The sequence below is a fragment of the Monodon monoceros genome, unplaced genomic scaffold (genome assembly GCF_005190385.1).
Source record: "Monodon monoceros isolate NGI ecotype Baffin Bay Population unplaced genomic scaffold, NGI_Narwhal_1 Super_Scaffold_22, whole genome shotgun sequence".
NCBI lineage: Eukaryota > Metazoa > Chordata > Mammalia > Artiodactyla > Monodontidae > Monodon > Monodon monoceros.
Window position 1 is genome coordinate 38,499,962 of NW_021703779.1, and position 20,309 is coordinate 38,520,270.

Genomic DNA, 20,309 nt, shown 5'->3' on the forward strand with positions numbered 1-20,309 from the left:
TATCAGAAGGATTAAACTCAGCTGTTCGTGACTGAAAACTCTAAATAATAATGGCTTAAACAAAAAGAAGTGTATCTCTCATGTAAAGAAGTCTGGAAGGGACTTCCCTGGTGGCACAGTGGTTAAGAATCCTCCTGCCAATGAAGGGGACACGGGTTCGAGCCCTGGTCCGGGAAGATCCCACATGCCGTGGAGCAACTAAGCCCTTGCACCACAACTACTGAGCCTGCACTCTAGAGCCCACAAGCCACAACTACTGAGCCCACCTGCCACATCTACTGAAGCCCACGCACCTAGAGCCCATGCTCCACAACAAGAGAAGCCACTGCCATGAGAAGCCCGTGCACCACAATGAAAAGTAGCCCCCGCTCACCACAACTAGAGAAAGCCCACGTGCAGCAACGAAGACCCAATGCAGCCAAACGTAAATAAAGTACATTTATATTTTAAACAAGTCTAGAAATGTACATACTCCTTACATCTTACTACTCTGCCAGCCTCCTTTTATCTCATGGTCCCAGATAACAATGTGAATTCCAGCCTTCATGTCTATATTCCAGGTAACAGGAAGGAAAGATGAGGGGACAATCCCTCCCTTTAAGAAAACGTCCTGGGAGTTTCACATGATATTTCCAATTATATCTATTTGCCAGAACTTAGTCACACTTAGCTACAAGGGAGGCTGGGAAATTATAGTCTTTATTCTGGGCAGCAAAAACTGTGGGCTCTATTCCTAAGGAAGAAATGGAAAACAGATATTGGGGGATAACTGTCTCTTCCACAAAGATAATCACAGTGATCTTCTTTCATTTTGTTAAAAACAAGACAACAAGTCCCAAATGGGATTACTTATGCTAAGCCCCACATCATCATACTGAGACTCAATTACAATTTCAGCTATCCTAGAAATGGAATCTTAAACTAGTCAATCAGAAATTGCCTGATAAGCACTAGTTAGGTTAGGCAGATAGACCCCTGTCATCCCCTAAGGAAAAGTAACCTTGCAATCACCATTATGTTTTTTTGCCTAGTATAACTTTCTTTTTCCTGTTCCCTTCTGCCTAAAAAAATCTTTAATTTTCTACAGCGCCTTGGAGATCCTTTCTATTTGCTAGATTGGATGCTGCCTGATTCATGAATCATTGAATAAAGCCAATAAGATCTTAAAATTTTACTCAGTTGAATTTTGTTTTGTAACAATTTACGATGGAATAAGAGATGGGTAGAAAATTAGAGGGAGAAACACAGATAAAATAACAGAAACAATGCATAAATTCTTGGCATTTATTCTTTTTAAGAGTGGAGTACACTAAAAGAAAAATCAGAACCCATAATGTGGCAATAGATATATATTTTAATACATTTATACTACATGCAGTAGAAGATGTAATACTCACAGTAGGATCAGAAGATAGACATTTATTCAAGATTGGAGCCTGATCAGGGAGGGCTGTTGTCAGAGCTAGTTTCATAATTCGCATGGCCCAGTGCAAAACGAAAATGCAAAGCCTCTTGTTCAAAAAGGGCATCACTAATGCTACATGCAAATGTGGCGATAAAGAACAGAGAACATGCATTTTGTGCTTATCTCCTCAGTTCACGTGCATGCGCCATTGTCTCCTTGGACTTCATTTACAAAACACAAGTTCAAAGATAAAATTATTAAGTTTCAAGACAGTGACAGCAGGACGTTAAAACAATGGCAGGGCCCTTCTGAATGTGGGACTGACCAGGTCACATGCCTAGGAAGCCAGCCCTGGGTGCTGTGGCAGACGTGTGCCACTCATTTTCCCCTTCAAGAAAGGGCCCTCTATAAATAACAAGGTCCTACTGTATAGCACAGGGAACTATACTCAATATCTTGTAATAACCTATAACGGAAAAGAATCTGAAAAAGAATATATATGTATAATAGAATCACCTGGCTGTACAATTGAAACTGACACATTATAAATTAACTGTACCTCAATAAAAAAATTTTTTTTAATTGACAGAAAGAAAACAAAAAGAAAGGACCCTCTGCCCAGAAGTGAGGAGTGTGGTTAGCTAATGGGCTCTAGGTGTGATTTTCTTCAGGATCTGCCTCAACTTTACAGCCTCCTTGACAATATTCTTGGGGAAGCACAAGCCAATAATTAAGGAAAAGCAGTCTTCTTAGGGCAACTCCCAGTGATGACTGAGCAAGGCGCTGGTACTCCGGACTGGCCATTCCCCCCCAATGTGGGGCTCCTCTAGTGGGCACCCTTTGCTTGGAGCTCCCGCTAAGCCCGCAGAGACTGTTAGAGCTGCACTGCTGCCTGCTGGCTCCTGCCCTAACCTGCTTCTGCCCTTTTCCTTTTCTAATAAACCTTTTGCATTCCTAGCTCCAACTAAGTTTTGCTTCTCAGAGAACACAACCTGTGGCAGCCTCATTTGGGATTTGGTCTAGAAGAATGGATAGAGAATATCCAGGCAAAAATTCATATAGAGGGAGAATGAAGCCCAAGAAGCAGCACAGTAAAAAAAAAAAAAAAATTATGAATCATTGTGCTGCTCTTGCTGGTGCATAGAATGTGTGTGTGTGCTGGGAGCTGGGGATGGGGAGGGAGAGTGGAGGGCCAAACCAGGAAATTGACATTGACAATACAATTAACTAGACTACATATCTTACTCAGACTTTACCTAATAACAGTATTTTAAAAATTAAAGTGTTAGAGACTCCCCTAGTGGTCCAGTGGCTAAGACTCCACGCTCCCAATGCAGGGGGCCCGGGGTTTGATCCCTGGTCAGGAAACTAGATCCCACATGCCACAACTAAGAGTTCGCATGCCACAACTAAAGATCCCGCATGCCGCAAGGAAGATCCTGAGTGCAGCAACGAAGACCCAGCGCAGCCAAATAAATAAATAAATAAATATTTTCTAAAATTAAAGTGTTTGTTAGCACTTCAATAGTGATATGTATATAAATCAAGTATTATTGCTAAGGGCTTATGAGTACTATCATTCAGAAATAACTTCAGTGCTGCCTGTGAGCATGTACCAACATTTGTAAATGCATTTCCTGGTTTTGATAATGTACTATGGTTACATAAGATGTTACCATTGGGGGAAGTTGAAAAAAGGGTAGACTGGACCTCTGCACTATTTTTGCAACTTCCTGTGACTCTATAATTATTTCAAAATAAAACTAAAATTTTTAGCTTAATGTTTCAGTGATTCTCCACCCTATACATTTTGCTTTATACAATTGAGACCACATGCCATTTACATTTTTATCATGCTTTTCTCACTCAATGTAATATCATAATAATTTTCATATGCCGTGAAAAAGTTCCTTGTAAGCATAATGTTTGAAGACTGCATGATCTCCACTGGCATATTTGTGACATATTACTATGCATTTCCTTATTGTTGCATGTATAGTTGTTCTGAGTACCAATCCACTCTCCCAAAAGTTAGGTGTGAGGTGCCAAATTTGGCCCATGGTAGTTTTGTGAGTCTGAAGGTTTTAGTTGAACGCATGAAGACCCCTAATGGAAGTTGCACTAAAAAAAGAATACTCAGAGAAATCTTACTCCATCCCTACCCCCTCCACTGCACTGTCATACATTTCTCCATTTATGATTTATCCTTCCTGTGTTTCTTTTTGCAAATATAAGTTAATGTTTTTCTTACATGAAGGTACAAATACACACATACACACACACATATATATACACATAAAGATATGTATTTTTTCATACTTTGATTTTATCACTTATATTCTGAAAATCATTCATATCAGTTCCTAGAGACCACCTTCATTCCTATTTTAAATGGCTGCATAGTGTTTCATTGTGTAGACATATCAAAGTTTATGCAACCAGTTTCCTACATATGGGCATGTAAATTGTTTTGAATATTTTGCTGTTAAAAGTAATTCCACAGTAAATTATGTTTTTTCCTATTTGTGGAAGTGTATCATTATGGTAAATACCTAGATTTAGGACTGATGGTTCAAAGGGTGAATGCATAAGCGATTTTGTTAGATATTACCAAATTCTTCTCTACAGGGGTTGTACCATTCTGCACTTGAACTAGCAGTGTATGAGAGTGCAATCCGTATCTGCAGACAGAGAAGAGCCTTTTCAAAAACAGTTGATGCTGAATGCATAAAACTAGATCTCTGTGAAACAAAATTAGGAAGTCAAAAGAAAAAAACTATACTGAGATATACATGGCAAATAGAAAGTGAGTTGGATGAAATAAGAATTTAAATTTTTTTAAAAAAATCCTAACTGAAATGGCATAGTCAAAATCTACAGTAGAAACAGTAAAGAATGAATTAGAACTTCAGAAAATTAAATGAGTAATATGAAGGATACACATGATTAGCTCTCTCAGAATTCAGAAGAAACGGACAAAGAGATGACACTAATAATAAAGGACATAGAAGGATGCTCTAATAACATAATTACAAGTGTTTCTCAGGAAGAAACCACTTAAAACAGATTTTGTAATCCAAGTTAGAGTACAAGAATAACTGTCCTATCATGAGGATTAATAAAAACCCAAAATTAAAAATCCACAGATTGAAAATAGTTATCATACCACGCATGCGCACACACACACTCAGACTCATGTTATTCTCACAAAATTGTTTAATTTCAGAGATAAATAAGACAATTTCCTATAAGTATTCTGAAAATAAAGACATCTTTTAAAAAGATGTTAAAAGAGACTGCCAAATATAAATTTCGTAGATCCACATTTAGGGATAATCATCATCCTAATTAAATTAACCAAAAGAGGTTTTTGTTTTTTAGTATTTATTTATTTATTTGGTTGCACCAGGTCTTAGTTGCAGCAGGTGGGCTCCTTAGTTGTGGCATGCAAACTCTTAGTTGCGGCATGCATGTGGGATCTAGTTCCCTGACCAGGGATTGAACCCAGGCCCCCTGCACTGGGAGCACAGAGTCTCAACCCCTGTGCCACCAGGGAAGTCCCACCAAAAGAGTTTTTAATTGATGAAACGATTCTAAAATTCATTTAAATATATAAGAATATATTAATAGAAAGAATATAGTAAATAATTTGTAAGGAAGAGCATTGGGAAGGGATTAATCCTTTCTTCTGGTAAAACCTACTATAAAGCAACAATAAGTAAATCAATGTGGCATTGATGGTAATGTGGCAAAATAAGCAAGTCAATATAACAAAAGAAAGAGTTCAAAATCAGATCTCAGTATATGTGTTATATGAGGCAAAACAAATCAGTGGAGAATGCAAGGATTCTTCAACAGATAGTTTTATTATGATTGATTAACTATTTGTGTGTTTGGGGGGGAGGGGTGTTATTTAGAACCTCACCTTACAGCACATAACAAAATACACACCAATAGATTAGGATTAAATAATTCCGTTTTAAAATATCACCATCAAAAAACCAAAGAAAACATAGATTTTATCCCTTCAGCTCTCTAAGTTTAAAAGCAACGGAAGGGAGTTCCCTGGTGGTCTAGTGGTTAGCATTCGGCATTTTCACTGTCATGGCCGGGGTTCAATTCCGGGTCGGGGAACTGAGATCCTGCAAGCCAGTGGCGTGGCCATAAACAAACAAACAAACAAACAAACAAATAAATAAAATTTGTTTAAAAGCAACGGAAGAAGTCACTAAAGAATAGACTCACATACATTTAAAATCTTTGCATATGTAAAATGCCATAAACAATACTAAAATATAAGTTGTAAAAGCTATCTGCAGTGAAAATACCAAGCAAGTGGTTAATACGTTATTGTATAAAGCACTTACAGAAATCAACTACAGAAAGACAGGAGTTGATCATCTACTACAGAAGAAATTGAAATGGCTATTAAATATGTGAAGAAAGTGTTTTATTAATAACCAAAGAAACACTGATTAGAATAGCAATACCATGTTGACTTTCAACTTTCAAGTTAGAGGTTAAAAAGTTAACTTGCTTAATGTTGGAGTTGAGGTGGTAAGAAGACAGCCATTCTTTGACATTGCTGATGAGGTATAAATCTGGACAATCTCTTGGGCAAGAAATTTGGTAATTTCAATCAAAGAGCTTTAAAGATGCCACCACTCTCTTACCCGTAATTCTACTTTTAGGATTCTATCTCAAGGAAATTCTAAGAAATATGTACAATACTTTAGTCACAAAAATGTTCAACCCCATGTTATGTATTATATAAAAAATGGAAAGTACTAAATGCGTAATGTAAGAGGATAATGGTTAAGAAAATAACAGTCCGTGACATGAATATAGTGTAGTTTTTAGAAATTAAAATGTGGGCAAGTATTGAGTAATTATCCAAGTATTTTATATTCATTTGCTCATTGAAACCTCACTACAGAGATTCTCTTGGCCCTTCCAGGTGTACCCACCACTTTTCTCTAACCTGTTATGTTCCCTGAAGGCTGACCTGTATGGACTGCATCAACAGGCTTCCTTGCCTTCTAACTTCTGATTGGCTTGGGTCAATGGAGAGGACCAGCAGGAGATTGTTGGAGGGAGGGAGGAGAGGGAGGTTGGGTGTTTATATGTCCTGGCTCCCTCTCTCTGGGTTTCCTGTGGACTGACTGCCTTTCTGAACTAAAGGCCACAGCTAGTGTCAGGTAGCCCTTTCTAAACACCTCTGCCACCAGGTTCTGATTACTGCTCTCTCCCCCTACCCCTTTATAGTCATGCCTTCTTGCTGTCACCAGCCTGTGGGTACTGCACGATTCCTTGTGGTTTCTCTCCATCTTCCCACATCTTTTAATTTTTATTTATTTATTTTTTGGCCACACTGTGCCACTTGTGGGATCTTAGTTCCCCAACCAGGGATTGAACCCAGGCCCTCGGCAGTGAAATCTCGGAGTCCTAACCACTGGACAGCAAGGGAATTCCCTTCCCACATCTTTTAAAATACTTCCTCTGTGCTATTCTCTTCAAATGAGGTGTGCCATTTTCTGCTGGAACCTTGACTGATACAACAACTTAAGAGATTCTACAGTTGAGGAGATAGGCACAGAGAAGTTAAGTAATTTGCCCAAGGCCTCAAAGGGAGGAAATAATACTTGTAGAATATGTCACAATTATTTATATATCTATCTTAAAATAACTTGTACTGTTTTTATTACAAAAGATAAAATATACAATACAAACAAGTAAAATAAAGAGAGAAAATACTCATATTTCTGCCCATCTATTCCATCCATTATTTATTTAATAAGATTCCCACATTTTTATCTCTAGCTGAACTCCTACTGCTTTAGAATACAGACTAAGGATCTCACTTTGGCCCAGCTGATCTCAGCAGCTTTGCCTCCCGCGCTTGTCCCCTTGCCATAGCTCCATGGGTTGCCTTTCAGCTACTCCAATGAACAAAGTTTCTTTCTACCACAGGGCCTCCATCCACACTGTTCTCTCTTTCTAGGACATTTTTACATACCCCCCCTCCCAAAGTTAACTTCCAGAATGGTCTAGACGCCCGAACACTTTATCACTATGGACCTTTCCAAAATAATATTTATCAGAGTTTGAATTGACACACCAAGGGTTGCCTTTCAGCTACTCCAATGAACTATGTTTCTTTCTACCACAGGGCCTCCATCCACACTGTTCTCTCTTTCTAGGACATTTTTACATACCCCCCCTCCCAAAGTTAACTTCCAGAATGGTCTAGACGCCCGAACACTTTATCACTATGGACCTTTCCAAAATAATATTTATCAGAGTTTGAATTGACACACCAAGCATGTGGTTTATTTCCTCTGCAGCTCCTCTAGTAGGCTGTATGTCACTGAAGGTCTCCAGCTGTCTTGTGTCACATGTGTATCCCAAGTACCGTGCCCTGTGCCTAGCACGTAGTATGAAATCAAATATTTGAATGAAAATAAAGCAATGGGACAAATGAGAAAGTTGGACAGAATCACATTAGAAAGGGCTGAATTCTTTATTATTTCCTCTTTCTTTGCTTCAAAGTCTAAGACTATTTAGTCATAAGTCTCAACCCCTTTGCTAGAAAGTAAAAGCTATTAAAACTGTATAAAGAAAAAACCAAATCTGTATTTCTTTACAGTTTCTTCAACAAGATACTATCTGATACAAATGGAGGGGGGAGGTGGGCAGGTGAGCAAGAGAAATGTTTGTAAGTGGGAATGGATACTAGTTAACTTCCTAGAGTTCTCAACACTTACTCTGAATTCATGTGAAAATTATGTCTTTTTGAGGGCTCTAGTGATGACAAATTCAGCTCTAGGAGGATAAGGTGGAAATTTAAGGAAGGGATAAAACTAGCAAGACAAGAGCCTGACTGCACAATAAAATATATGCACTAAATAGTCCTCTTTTCAGTAGGATGGGGAAACACGTGTTAATTTGGTTCTGCACCTTAGTCATCCATTGACCTTCGCTTTTAAACTGCAGGTCCCACTTAGTCTGTGATAGCTGAGTTCTTAATTTTCTCGCCTACTTGCTTCGATTTTGGTTAAGAACTTCAGCTTGAAAAACCCCATTGAGAACCAATAACTGCAAAGTCTCCCCCTGGGGGTAGTTCCCACCCCAACCCCCTCCCGAGAGAGGGAGTGCGACTGCGCAGACCTTACAGGCTCCTGGTGACGTCATAAAAGAGCCAAACCAGGTGGGGGGGGCGGCCCTGCGACCACTTCTAGATCCGCTTCCTTCAGTACCCGCTTCCCTGAGCCCACCCCCTACCCCCCTCAGTCCTCTCCTTTTAGTTAAAGCGTAAAAATAAAATCACCAGGTTGAAACCCTCATGTGGCCACGCCCACACTCTCGCCAGGCCACACCCCCTATTTCGGTGGCGTAGCCAGGCCACACCTGGCGGGAGGGTTCCCCGTGCGCGCGCGCGCGCCGCGTACAGGCGGGGAAAGTGGAGCCAGGCCGCTTCAGCGCCTCGTCTCCCCACCCCGCAGTGGGCCCAGCTCTCGGGGCGGGTCTCCGAGGGTGCGGATCCAGGCCAGCTTGGGCGGGAGAGACGCGCGCCCGTGAGGGAGGGGCGGAGGAGAGCAGAACATAGCCCCCCCAGGCCTGCCCCCCGCGCGCGCTCCAGAACAATGAGCGCACACAACTCAGCGGCCTCCTTCAGCTGCGGCGGAGGTGGCGGCGGCGAGAGCGGGCGCGAGGCATAGAGCGCTCCCAGAGTCGGGGACCCCGCTGCGCAGATCTCGAACCCGGCCTCCGCCTTGTGCGCGGCCTCGTCCTCTACGCCCATGTGGAGCATCCATTCAGAGTGGCGGACCGTCTCCCGTCAGTTTTCCAAAGCCCTGTCGAACGCGTCCGCAGCGGACGCGGGGTGCTCCCGGAGACACAGCGCGCCCTCCCAACTCAGCCATGCTCCTGGCCTAAGAACTGACACAGACACCAAGGTTGGCCTCTGGGGCTTTGGCGCCCGCCTCCAGACCGACCGGATCCCTACGCCTGCGACCCGCTCGACCACCTCGGACGGAGCCGCCCCAGCCTCTAACTCGGACACCAGCAACCCCCGGGCATCTATACAAGGATCTGTCCCGCCCTCAGTATCCCCCCGATTGTCCCGACGTCGGTCCGCCCCACCCTCAGTACCCGACTCCACCCGGGTATCAATACCAGGAACTTCTACAACCAAGAACTCCCTCCAAGGGTCGGTACAAGAATCCATCTCGCCCTCGATGCCCAGCTTCCTCAAAATATGGGTACCAGCACCTCTACAACCCAGTAGCACTCCCCAAGTGTCACAACTTGGGTTCACCCCGCCCTCAGTATCCGGCTTCCCCTGGGGTTCGGTACGAGGACCTCCTACACCCAGTAGCTCCCCCCAACTGTCAGTACAAGAGTCCAGCCAGGTCTCCATGCCCGACTACCCCCGGCTATCTGCACCAAGATCTGCCCCGCTCTTGGACTCTTCCCGAGAATGGGTACAAGGGTCTGCCCCGACCTCGGTTCTCAGCCCCCGCCCCCGAGAGGTCGGTACGAGGATCTATCCCACTTTCGGACTCCTCCCGAGTGTCAACACAAGAGTCCACCCAGCTCTCAGAGCTAGGTTACCCCCGAACATCGGTGGAAGAATCGGCTCCGCCCCCGGGGTCCCCGGGAGTACCAGTACCAGGGTCCGCTCCGCCCTCAGCACCGGGCTCCGCCCGGGTATCGGTGGAGGAATCGGCTCCGCCCTCGGGCTCCCCCCGAGAGTCGGTAGAAAAGTCCGCTCCGCCCTTGGCCGGCCCCACTCCTCTACCCACGACCCGGGAGAGCCTCGACCAGAGCATGGAGAGTCAGGAGAAGGCGAATAGAGCGGGACGCATGTTCGACGTAGTCGTGATAGGAGGCGGCATCTCAGGTCAGTGTGGACCGTAGCGCTAGCCTGAGCGACCCTGGCCGGTCTGGGGTGAGGGACTTGCAGCCGCAAGGTGGCGTTTGGTGGGGGTCTCCCTTGTGCATGCGAGAGTGCAACAGTGGCCGGGCCCCGGATTCTGCGAGGAGGGGGGTGGGGTTGAGCTGGGTTTGCTGGTGGTGTGAACTGGGGGAGGCAGGCACAATAATTTTACTACTACTATGAAATACTAACATTTAATTAGCTCTTGCCGTGCAGTTATATTTAGCAGTTTACGTGGATTTTCTCAATCCTCAGCTGTCCTGTAAGGTGGGTACTTTATTCGTCCCTATTTTACAAAACCTAGAAACGGAGGTAACTCTGCAGATGTCAAATCACCTAACCGGGGAAGTGGCGATGATTTTCTCCCATTTAAGACCCTCACTCCTAATTCCTGAGGTAGCTGCTTTGCCTTACTGATTTCACGCCCTTTGCCCTAAACAGAACATCAGTATACGGATTTTGGTAGTATTGAGTGTTATTTCAGTCCTGCTCTTCTCAAAGCGCTTTTCCTTAGAAAATTTGGTAACTGGAGAGGAAGGAGGAAGAATCTTTTAGGGAAAGGTTTTTTTTTTTTTTTAAAAAAAAAGGTGGGGGCGGGGGGAGAGAGGTGGGCTCTTAGTTTTAACCTACTCCAGCCGTTTCTTTTAGAACTTGCAGAAAGTGTAGGGCATTTATTATCCAAAGGGAATCTCTCTGTGAAGCAGGGGCTGAGGGCAGATAAGGGAATGTCCTGTTTGTGTCTTTCCCCACTGCCTGAATCTTGCCCTGTGATGAGACAGCTGGCAAGCCTGGGTTCCTCTGGTCCTGGCTTGGGTTTGTAGCTGACCAGCTGAGTGATGCATAAGGCTTTCCCATATCTTCCTGGAAACCTCATCATGATTGATATATTAAATTTGTCACTTATGTTGTCATAATTGGTAAAATGTCTGAAATTTAGGAATTGTGTTTCAGCTCTAGCTAGAGTCCCACGCTAGTCTGTCCACAACTTGGGAGAATGTTAATCATTTCTGAAATATACCTGCAGGATCTAATTTAGAAAGAGGGAAAAATAAGGTGGGATGGAGTAAGTAGAGTGCCCCAAAGTAGCCATTTTTATGTATAATCCTTTTGAGGAGACTCTTTTGGGTGAAGATAGCTTTTGACTTGGCCTGTTTCGGATAACAGTCTTAATCACCAGAGAAGAGATTGGCATGAGCTGTTGCTTTGACAACTCCAGCCAGTGCCAATAAAAACATGCATGTATGTTGGAGCATCAGGAAAGCAGATCCTGGTGGACAGTACGGAAAAGAAGTACTTCTCTTGTTTCCCTTCATTCATTTATTAGCTTATTTATTCATTCAACAAACACTTGTTGACTGCCTGCAATGAAGTGGACTGGTGTTTCTAAAAGCCTAGTTCTTGTATGTGAGCCTCCTAGAAGCAATGTGATTGTTCATCACTGGAAAATAAATATGATGACAATGTGTTGCGTAAATTGATTAGGAGTTCTGTCTCTATTCCCATCTCTATACCATTCATATTTCACAATTCAGGGTTCTTTCTGGGATTTTATTCTTGTCTTTTTCTTGTTCTGTGTTCCAGTATTCCTTAAGGAGCATTTTGTCTGTTACTTTTTCTCTGCCTGATGACTGGCTCTCTCTCCCTTTCCACGCTTCACTCCAAGTAGTTGGTCGTGAGCAGAATTGGATTTACCATGTAGCTGATCATGCTAATGCTCTATGGCCTTACAACTGCAGGTCCCTTCTGGTTCTCATTCTAAATAAATAACCAGTTTCATGCTGAATCTTGTATTTTCTTTTTGCATTCTTTTCTTTTTTTTCTTGAAGAGGGCACCCAAATTTTATAAGCTTCAGCCTCCTCAAAACCTGGATCTTTCCGTGGTCACTATTAATTATTAATTTGTTCATTTCCACTTGGGGGAAGAAGAGAGCATTTCTTGCACAGTAGTTCACACTCCTATTCCAGAACCCAACTTCCACTTCATCAGTGACAGTGGAACAGGCACTGGGATTCCTTTAATATCATCTCTTATCGGTCAGATTTGATTTTAACACCCAAACTGACCAGAAACATTGCTTCCTGGCTGTGGTGTCTTGCCAGATGGTTCACAACTAAAATGAAAGTAGATGCAAGTCTGGCTTAGGATAAACCCTGCACACAGACTGGGTGTTTCACGAGCAGGTGAGAGGCATTACTTCCCAAGGGTTCTCGAGCTCAGAAACACCTCATCTTTGTGTGTGCTTAGCAGTATCCCATGAATTACTTAATAGTCCCCATACCAGTTTTAAATGCTTTTGGATATTTCTTCTGTCAGGACTGGCACATTTTAATATGTTACCCACATACTTATAATATATGGCCAATACTTTGCATATGCAGTGTTATTCCTATTATATAACAAAATAGCTCCCAGAAGCATACAAATCCTCAATTCCTCAAAAGCAGTCCATATGAACAGAATTATCTTTCATTTCTTCATACCTATCTCTGCACAAAGAATAGCAGCATCTTAATATATCTCCCTTTTGTCATTAAAAATCATGGAACAGCATGTCTTACAGCCACAAAATCCCTTTTTCCTCCCACTCACCAATTAAGTAATTTTATGTACTCTATTAGTAATTGAGAAGGGAAGCCCCCACCCCGCACTCATTTGTAAGTAGTATAATGGTAACTTCAACATGCTCTGGCCCTTGTCCATCATCTATCACCAAGTCCTTTTTGAAACTTCTTTCATGCCTTCTGTGACACTATTGGATCCTGAATTTTTATCCCACACTGTTTGCTCCTTTTCTGTTCCTTTCATTGTGCCCATATTCTTGCGACCTTCTACTTTTGAAACGGCCTCGAGGTTCAGCTATTCATCACTTTGGGGCTCTTACGCACTCCCTCTCTTTTTCATTCTAGGGCCTCACCTTTCCCTTTATCTATAGGAAGCTCTTAAGTTTCTAGTTTGAATCCTTTACTTTCTCCCAACTCCTGTCCCATAGCTTATCTGCTCTTGGGTATTTCACACTTGATTGTCTTATTCTTACTTCATATTCAACATGTTCAAAAGCCTCCTTACCCTCCAACCTAGCTTCTCTTCCTCACTTCCTTGACTCTGTTCTTGGTACCACCATCCTTTCCATCATTTTTGACGCATCCTTCTGTTTTATCTCTTACACCCAGTCAACAGATCCTTCTAACTCCTCCTTTGGGCTGTTTCCTCTCTTGTGTGTCCCCCATCCCCCGGACAGAACCTTAACCCCTTCAACTCACCAGGTTATGACCATCTTCCCAGTGGCCACACTTTGGGCTCTCCCTTCATGTCCATCCCAGACTTGATTTTTTTAAAACACTTCTTTCATCACCTTGTTCTGCTCAGGATGTTCAATAGTATATTGCCAGCCTTTCAAGCTCCACCCACCCCTCCACATATCTAGTCCCACCTTGTTGGAGCAGTAGCATTTCCCACCATCCCTAACATAGCTTTAGTCACACTGCTCTTTTGTCTCCAGTGCTACACCATGTTTATTTTGTCCCTCCATTCCTTCCCTGTTTTTGTTTTTTTCCTAACACGGAAGTGCTTCTCTCTGAACATTTACATCCTATCCGTTCTTCAATACCCAATTAACGCTCTTTTCCTTGATTGTTCTGGTTCTCTGGATTTTTCTCTCCTCTTGTGGAGCTTGTAATCTATATCTGACCATTTGAACTTATTTTATGTTCTCTTTCTTGATGTTATTTTAAATATAGCAGTTGAGTCACTGACTTTACATGCTACTTCTTACTCATAAGCTGACACAGATACGACAAGTGACAGAAACCCAGTGGTATAAGATTTTAAAATCTGCTCCTAACTGAGAATTTCTGAATTAGCTGTCTTTAAGGAGAGAGAATAAAAGGAAAAGAGGGGTGGAAAACGCCCACCTCCGGGGGACAGTGCATACTTCAGAGTCTTTGGGCCAAAGGAGTTTTTAAAAGACAGTGTAGTCCAATCACGTAAGATTTTAATCCTCTCGACGGCATCTCCTTAGTAATTATCTGGCTGTAGCTTTGAACACATCTAGGGAAAGGGAATTCTGTACCCCTCAAAGCAGCTCATTATGGGTAGGGGTGGCCCTGGGGCCTGGACTCGTTCAAGCATTTTGGGAGCCTCTACCGTATGCCAGGCAGTAGCTAGAAGAGGTATATAATGAGGAGTAAGAAGTGTCCTTGCCCATAAGGTGCCCCATCCTCTTGCAAGAAGTAATCAAGTGAGAAAATAATTGACATGCATAGAATGAGAGAAATATTAATATTATGAATCTGAAGAAAATGCCAGGACCCTGAGAGATAAGTATGATTTTAACAGGTAGAGATAAGAGGATGGAAAAAAGACACACCAAACAAGAGAGTATGGATGAGCACAGATACGGAGTCAGGAGGCCCTAAGCCATACATGAGTAGTGTTTAACTTAAACCCATGACAAGAGTTCTACTGGAGGAAAACAGTTGCCTACTGTGCCTCTAGCGATGTGATCCTGGTAGTTGCTGAGATTACCCCAGTGTGCTACATCTGCCCCACATTTAGCCAGGGCACAGTGAAAACGCTTTCATCATAACACCGGATAGTCCTGGGTGATTAGAATTTTTCCATGTTTTTTTGAAATTAAATTCCAAGTGTCTTGGAGAGAGAGCTTTTTCCAAATAGTGACTAAGCAATAGAACCTCCCTATATTTGTATCCACGAGCTGAGCTCCACTAAAAGAACTGAGAGCACAGCCGCCCGGAACACTGTGCTGTGTAAGAGCAGCTGGGATGGAATCTTTCTCATCATCGGAGACAGAAAAGCCATTTCGCAAGAAGACTGACTAATGTTCTGAATCCTGCCAGTGAGTCCACAACATACCCCAGTTTCCCTTTTTGCTGAAATACGTCACCCTGAAGAATCATTTCTGCTAGGAGTGATTTAGGCATTTTAACTCAGAACTTGGCAACACATACCGTACAGTTTTGTAGTGACTAAGGAAAGCTTACATTAAAAAATATGCCACTTAGTTTCAGTGCCTTGGTTATTTAGGTACTCTGAGGTTCACTGCCAGCTAAGCATGAATTTTCTGCCTTTCAGAACACTTCTTGGCCCTAATTTTGTTTTCTCAAACATAGGCGAGGGGGGCTTCCCTGGTGGCGCAGTGGTTGAGAGTCTGCCTGCCGATGCAGGGGACACGGGTTCGTGCCCCGGTCTGGGAGGATCCCACATGCCGCGGAGCAGCTGGGCCCGTGAGCCATGGCCGCTGAGCCTGCGCGTCCGGAGCCTGTGCTCCGCAACGGGAGAGGCCACAACAGTGAGAGGCCCGCGTACCAAAAAAAAAAGCGAGGATTCTTTTACTTTATTAACTTTTAATGTTGAAGAAAGAATACAAGAATTACATTTATTTGGGTTCTGATTCTTTGATATCTTCATAGTTGAATGAGCTCTGGGGTTTATCTGACATTTAATGGGCAGTTTTAGCATTTGGCCAATACTAATTGATATGAATCTATACATAATACTCAGCTAATGTGAAAAATATATTTAACAATAGATCTAGGGACTTCTCTGGCAGTCCAGCAGTTAAGACTCCATGCTTCCACTGCAGGGGGCATGGGTTCTATCCCTGGTCAGGGAACTAAGATCCCGCAGGCCACGTGGTGCAGCCCAAAAAGGTAAACAAAACAAAACCCAATAGATCTAAGTATAGTATAATTGTATAAATATAGTATAACTATAGTATAATTGGATCATAGAGACCAATAATTAAGAAAAGGAAATGTGGGAGTCTGTTATTGGCAAATATTGGGTCATACGATCTTTGTACAGGTGTGACATACACATATTTTACATATGATAAATCTTGCCAGTATTTGGTTGCAGGTATGTGCAAAAAGACTAAGGTAATATTGTAGTTTCATGTCACATACAGGGGTTTGCAAGAGTGTAGACATCCAATGAGCACTGGTTTGAAGACTACATTTGCATGTATGAGATAGATTTCATAGTGGCAGTTACTTTTCATTTTAAATTTGAGTGATTAGAACTGCACAAAATGAATCAAAAGACGTCAGTTACATTTTTAAATGTTGTAAGTGTTTGAGACAAGTTGATTGTTAGGACTTCTTTCTCCTTTTATTTGAAATATGTTTTACAGCTTTACCAGCAATTTGTGTTCTCCTTTGGATAATCTGTTCTTTATTATGTTGTCATCTAGTCTTATGAATTAAGGCAGCTTCAAATCTTTGAACCACAGTTCTGTCAGCTGTAAAATTAGAGGTTGGATTAAGTTATGTATGATATATCTTCCAGTATCTTTTTCAGCATAGCTGGCTTCCTAAAGGTCTATGTCTTCAGCTTTCTCTTTTGGACCCTCTCCCCAACACTTTTTCCTTCCATGTTGCATTCTGGAAATGGTTTTCATCATCCATCATACTGACATCCTACACTAACTTAAATCAGGATCTGGGTCTGCCTTACAGGTGCTCATTCACACCTTTTCCATGGCTCCTCTGAGCCTTAGTTTAAAAGCCCTTTTCTAGTTGTTGCCAGGCCAAAGGAAAGAAATCCCACTTTACAGCAATATTCAGTTGATTTATTAGGTAAGACTGTCAATAAGAACATAAAAACCAGGTGATAAGCTTTGAGAGTTGAGTTAATTACATATTCACCATGTTCAAGGGTCACAGAATTGCAGCCTGTAATAGCTCAAAGGGACCAAAACGGAGGCTCAGGAGGGTCAAATGAATTACCAAATGCCACAGTATTCTTAGTGGCATAACTTGACCTTGGAATATACCCCACCTCACTTAGGCTTGCTTTATAGGCTCATTCACAGAACTGCAGTAAACTTTTATTATTGTTTTACTTTGAGGCTTGATGCTCTAAAAACTAGTGGCTGTTGTTTCACAGTAATTCATATTTTAGACTATATTACATCACATGTTACTGCTTCATGAACATTTTTTTTTTTTTTTGGCCGCCCGGCTTGCGGAACCTTAGTTCCCCAACTAGGGATTGAACCTGTGACCCTGCAGTGGAAGCACGGAGTCCTAACCACTGGACCACCAGGAAATTCCCCTGTTTCATGAACATTTAAATTTAAAAATATTAGGCACCCTATTAGGATGGATGACTTTTATATGAAGAATTTATTTCCTTTTTGAAAAGTCCATTCCTGGTGGCTTTAGGACAATGTATAGCAATTATTTGAATAGTTTAGATCAGTGGTTCTTAACCTTTTGGAGCAAATGTCCCTTTGAATATCTGATGAAAGCTATTGGACCTTTTCACCAAAAATAAAAGCATATTTTTATGCATAGACTTTTTTTCCCCTGCACCAGGCCAACATCTGATATTCTGGAAACCTCTTCATTGTCACTGTCCCTATAATGTAAAGATTTGGGGCTGATACTGAGACTCACAGAGTGGTGAAAAATAAGAAAAATAAGAATTCAAAGGATTTATTAGGTCATTAGACAGTTACCAGTAATGAATATGTAAATAGACAATAATAAAAACAGTCAAGACATCTAGACTGAAAAATAAGGCACCTCCATTTCCTACCTTAAGACCATGATAAATATAACAGTGAACCTGCCATGTTTTGAAAAGAAAGAATTTGGGGAGACAATATTGGTGAAGAAAATGGAAGGCTGTGGTGGTTGATGTGAGTTTTAAATAGTTTTCTAAGATTGGTGTTTACGGATTTTACGTATTGAATTGAAGCCATCGATATTAAATATACATTTCAATTTAATATGCATTTGTAATTACTTTATAAAGGACATTGGTCATTTAAGGCATCTGACAAAATTCAGACCCAAATGGAGGAGTTAAGTTCTCTTAATTTATGTTAGTCTATTTGTCTTTCCAGTGACCGTGTGAGGCATGGGACCCCTCTATGTAGCAGGGGTTACAACCATGAACCTGAAGTGCCCTTGGTGTTTGAGGTTGGTTCAGGGCTTCAGTGGTGGCACAAAAAGGGAGAAGGAAATGACAGACAGGAAAGGGTTTCATGGAGAAAATAATGCTTGACAGAAGTGCTGTGGATTTTGGATAAATTCTGAAATGTAACAAGGATGACCTTTCAGGTGACTTTTTTTTTTTTCAGATTAAATGAGTTAGCTGTGGGCTGTGGCTTAAGTGAAAGACCATTTTCTTGCATGTCTGCATATATTCTTCATTCATTCATTTATTTATTCATTCAATAAATATTGATCGAGCACTCACTATGTGATTTGAGCAAAATTTATGGGTTTTTCTTTTTTCCTTCTTTGGGAACATTGCTTCTAAAACTTTAGTATGAACTGTTGTTTGACTGTACATTTTATTTTCCTCGGAGTATTCAGTCCAAGAGTCCAAATGTGCAGTTATGTAAGAATTCTGTTGGTCAGAGATCACTTAACTGAATAATAGAAAATTAACTTAAAGTATTTAATATGTGATGTACACTGTACACATTCATAGGTGGTGATGAACGTCAAAGTTGAAGAAAAATACCACTTTAAGAAATAAACAGGAAGAACTAGGAGAGCCAGCAGAACATAAGCCATAGCTACACTAAAGCTTTGCTTCAACACTTAGTTTGTGCTCTGGGCGTTGTTCACTTGGGACTCTGCCCAGGTGAGTTTATTACTGTAAATATTTGACAGTATTTTAAGAGCCGAAACCAGCTTTCCCAAAGTGTATTTTTTGAGATGTAATTTTTTTTTAAGGCAAAAGGTGGAGAAATGCTAAGTTAAACGAATCTCTTCACTGCAGGACTTATCAGAGCCTTTAATATGCCAGTGTGCACCATACACTTCCCAGAAGGAGAAACAGCATATGTCCCAACTTCCATGAACATTGATACTTTTCCCCAGAGCATCTTGAGGACTAGTATTCCATAAAACATTTTGGAAATACACTTGGTGTATTTTCAGTTTCAGTGAAAGAATGGGGCAAATAATGAATTAACGAGTAATTGCATTCCCTAAGTCGTGTGAGATCCATTTATCTAAAGTGAAGATGAATGCTGAACAATAATCAAATAAATTAGAACTGTCTAGACAACAAGTCTGTTGAATTCAGGGCAAATTGAAGTTAATTGTTAGCTTTTATCTATTTATCATTTGAGACAGTTCTGTCTTTTTAGCTTATCAGAGGGATCAGAAGATTTGGCATTTTCAAAAGCAGGTAATTATTTGTCTGAAAGGAAGCACAAAATACAGATGGATATAGATATAGGTAGGTAGATAGATAGATGATAGATAATAAGAATGGCTGTATTGTATGTATGTATGTATCGGGGACAAGTTTGTGTGCACATTGATATTCTCCATTCTCTTTTGCTAAAAAAAGCGTAATACTGGTTCAAAGACCAGAAAATGTACTAGTAGTATTAAGAATCTGCGAATTTACTTGGGCATAAAGGTTTAAATGACCAGACACCCTGTCCTTGTCAGTCTTTCTTAGCTACTTGAGATAAATATAATCTAAGTAGCATTAGAAACTTCCCCATTGCCCTCATCCAGGTGAGCATGGTTTTCTTTTCTTGGTATGTGGTTCCTCTGTTCATTGCAATGAGTGTTTGAGCACCTGCAACACGGTAGGCTCTATTCTAGGGATGCAAAGGTGTCTAACACATATAACACACTACTTAAGAGGCAGATCTCTGGGCAAGAGGTCATGTTGCCTTGGACAAGGGCAAAAGGCCACAATGGTTTGGACAAGAGTGGCTAAGACTGCAGTGGTTGGAAGCAGCAGATGTATATAGAGTGCCAGGTGGTGATGTGTGCTAAGAAGAAAAATACAGCAGCTTGTGACAGATGACTATATCACTTGTCCGTATTGAAAGTGGGGTCACTGGACATTTTTCATGAGGAATATGCTACATTTCAAGGTTTGTTCTAATCATTTGTTGTAGAAGGAAAATCAGTAATTGAACTGGAAAGGGTAGCACGAGTCAAATGGACAAATTTCTCTTTTTT

General features: G+C 41.6%; 1 protein-coding gene across 1 annotated transcript in view; it reads left to right on the forward strand.

Annotated features, from left to right (window-relative positions):
* The first annotated feature begins 10,029 nt into the window (after positions 1-10,029).
* MAOA (monoamine oxidase A) overlaps positions 10,030-20,309 on the forward strand; it is a 73,124-nt gene continuing 62,844 nt past the window's right edge. Inside the window, exon 1 of the mRNA XM_029240493.1 lies at positions 10,030-10,307. Within this exon, the coding sequence (XP_029096326.1) occupies positions 10,235-10,307 (73 nt within the window). The 5' untranslated portion in view covers positions 10,030-10,234. The remainder of the gene's footprint in view (positions 10,308-20,309) is intronic.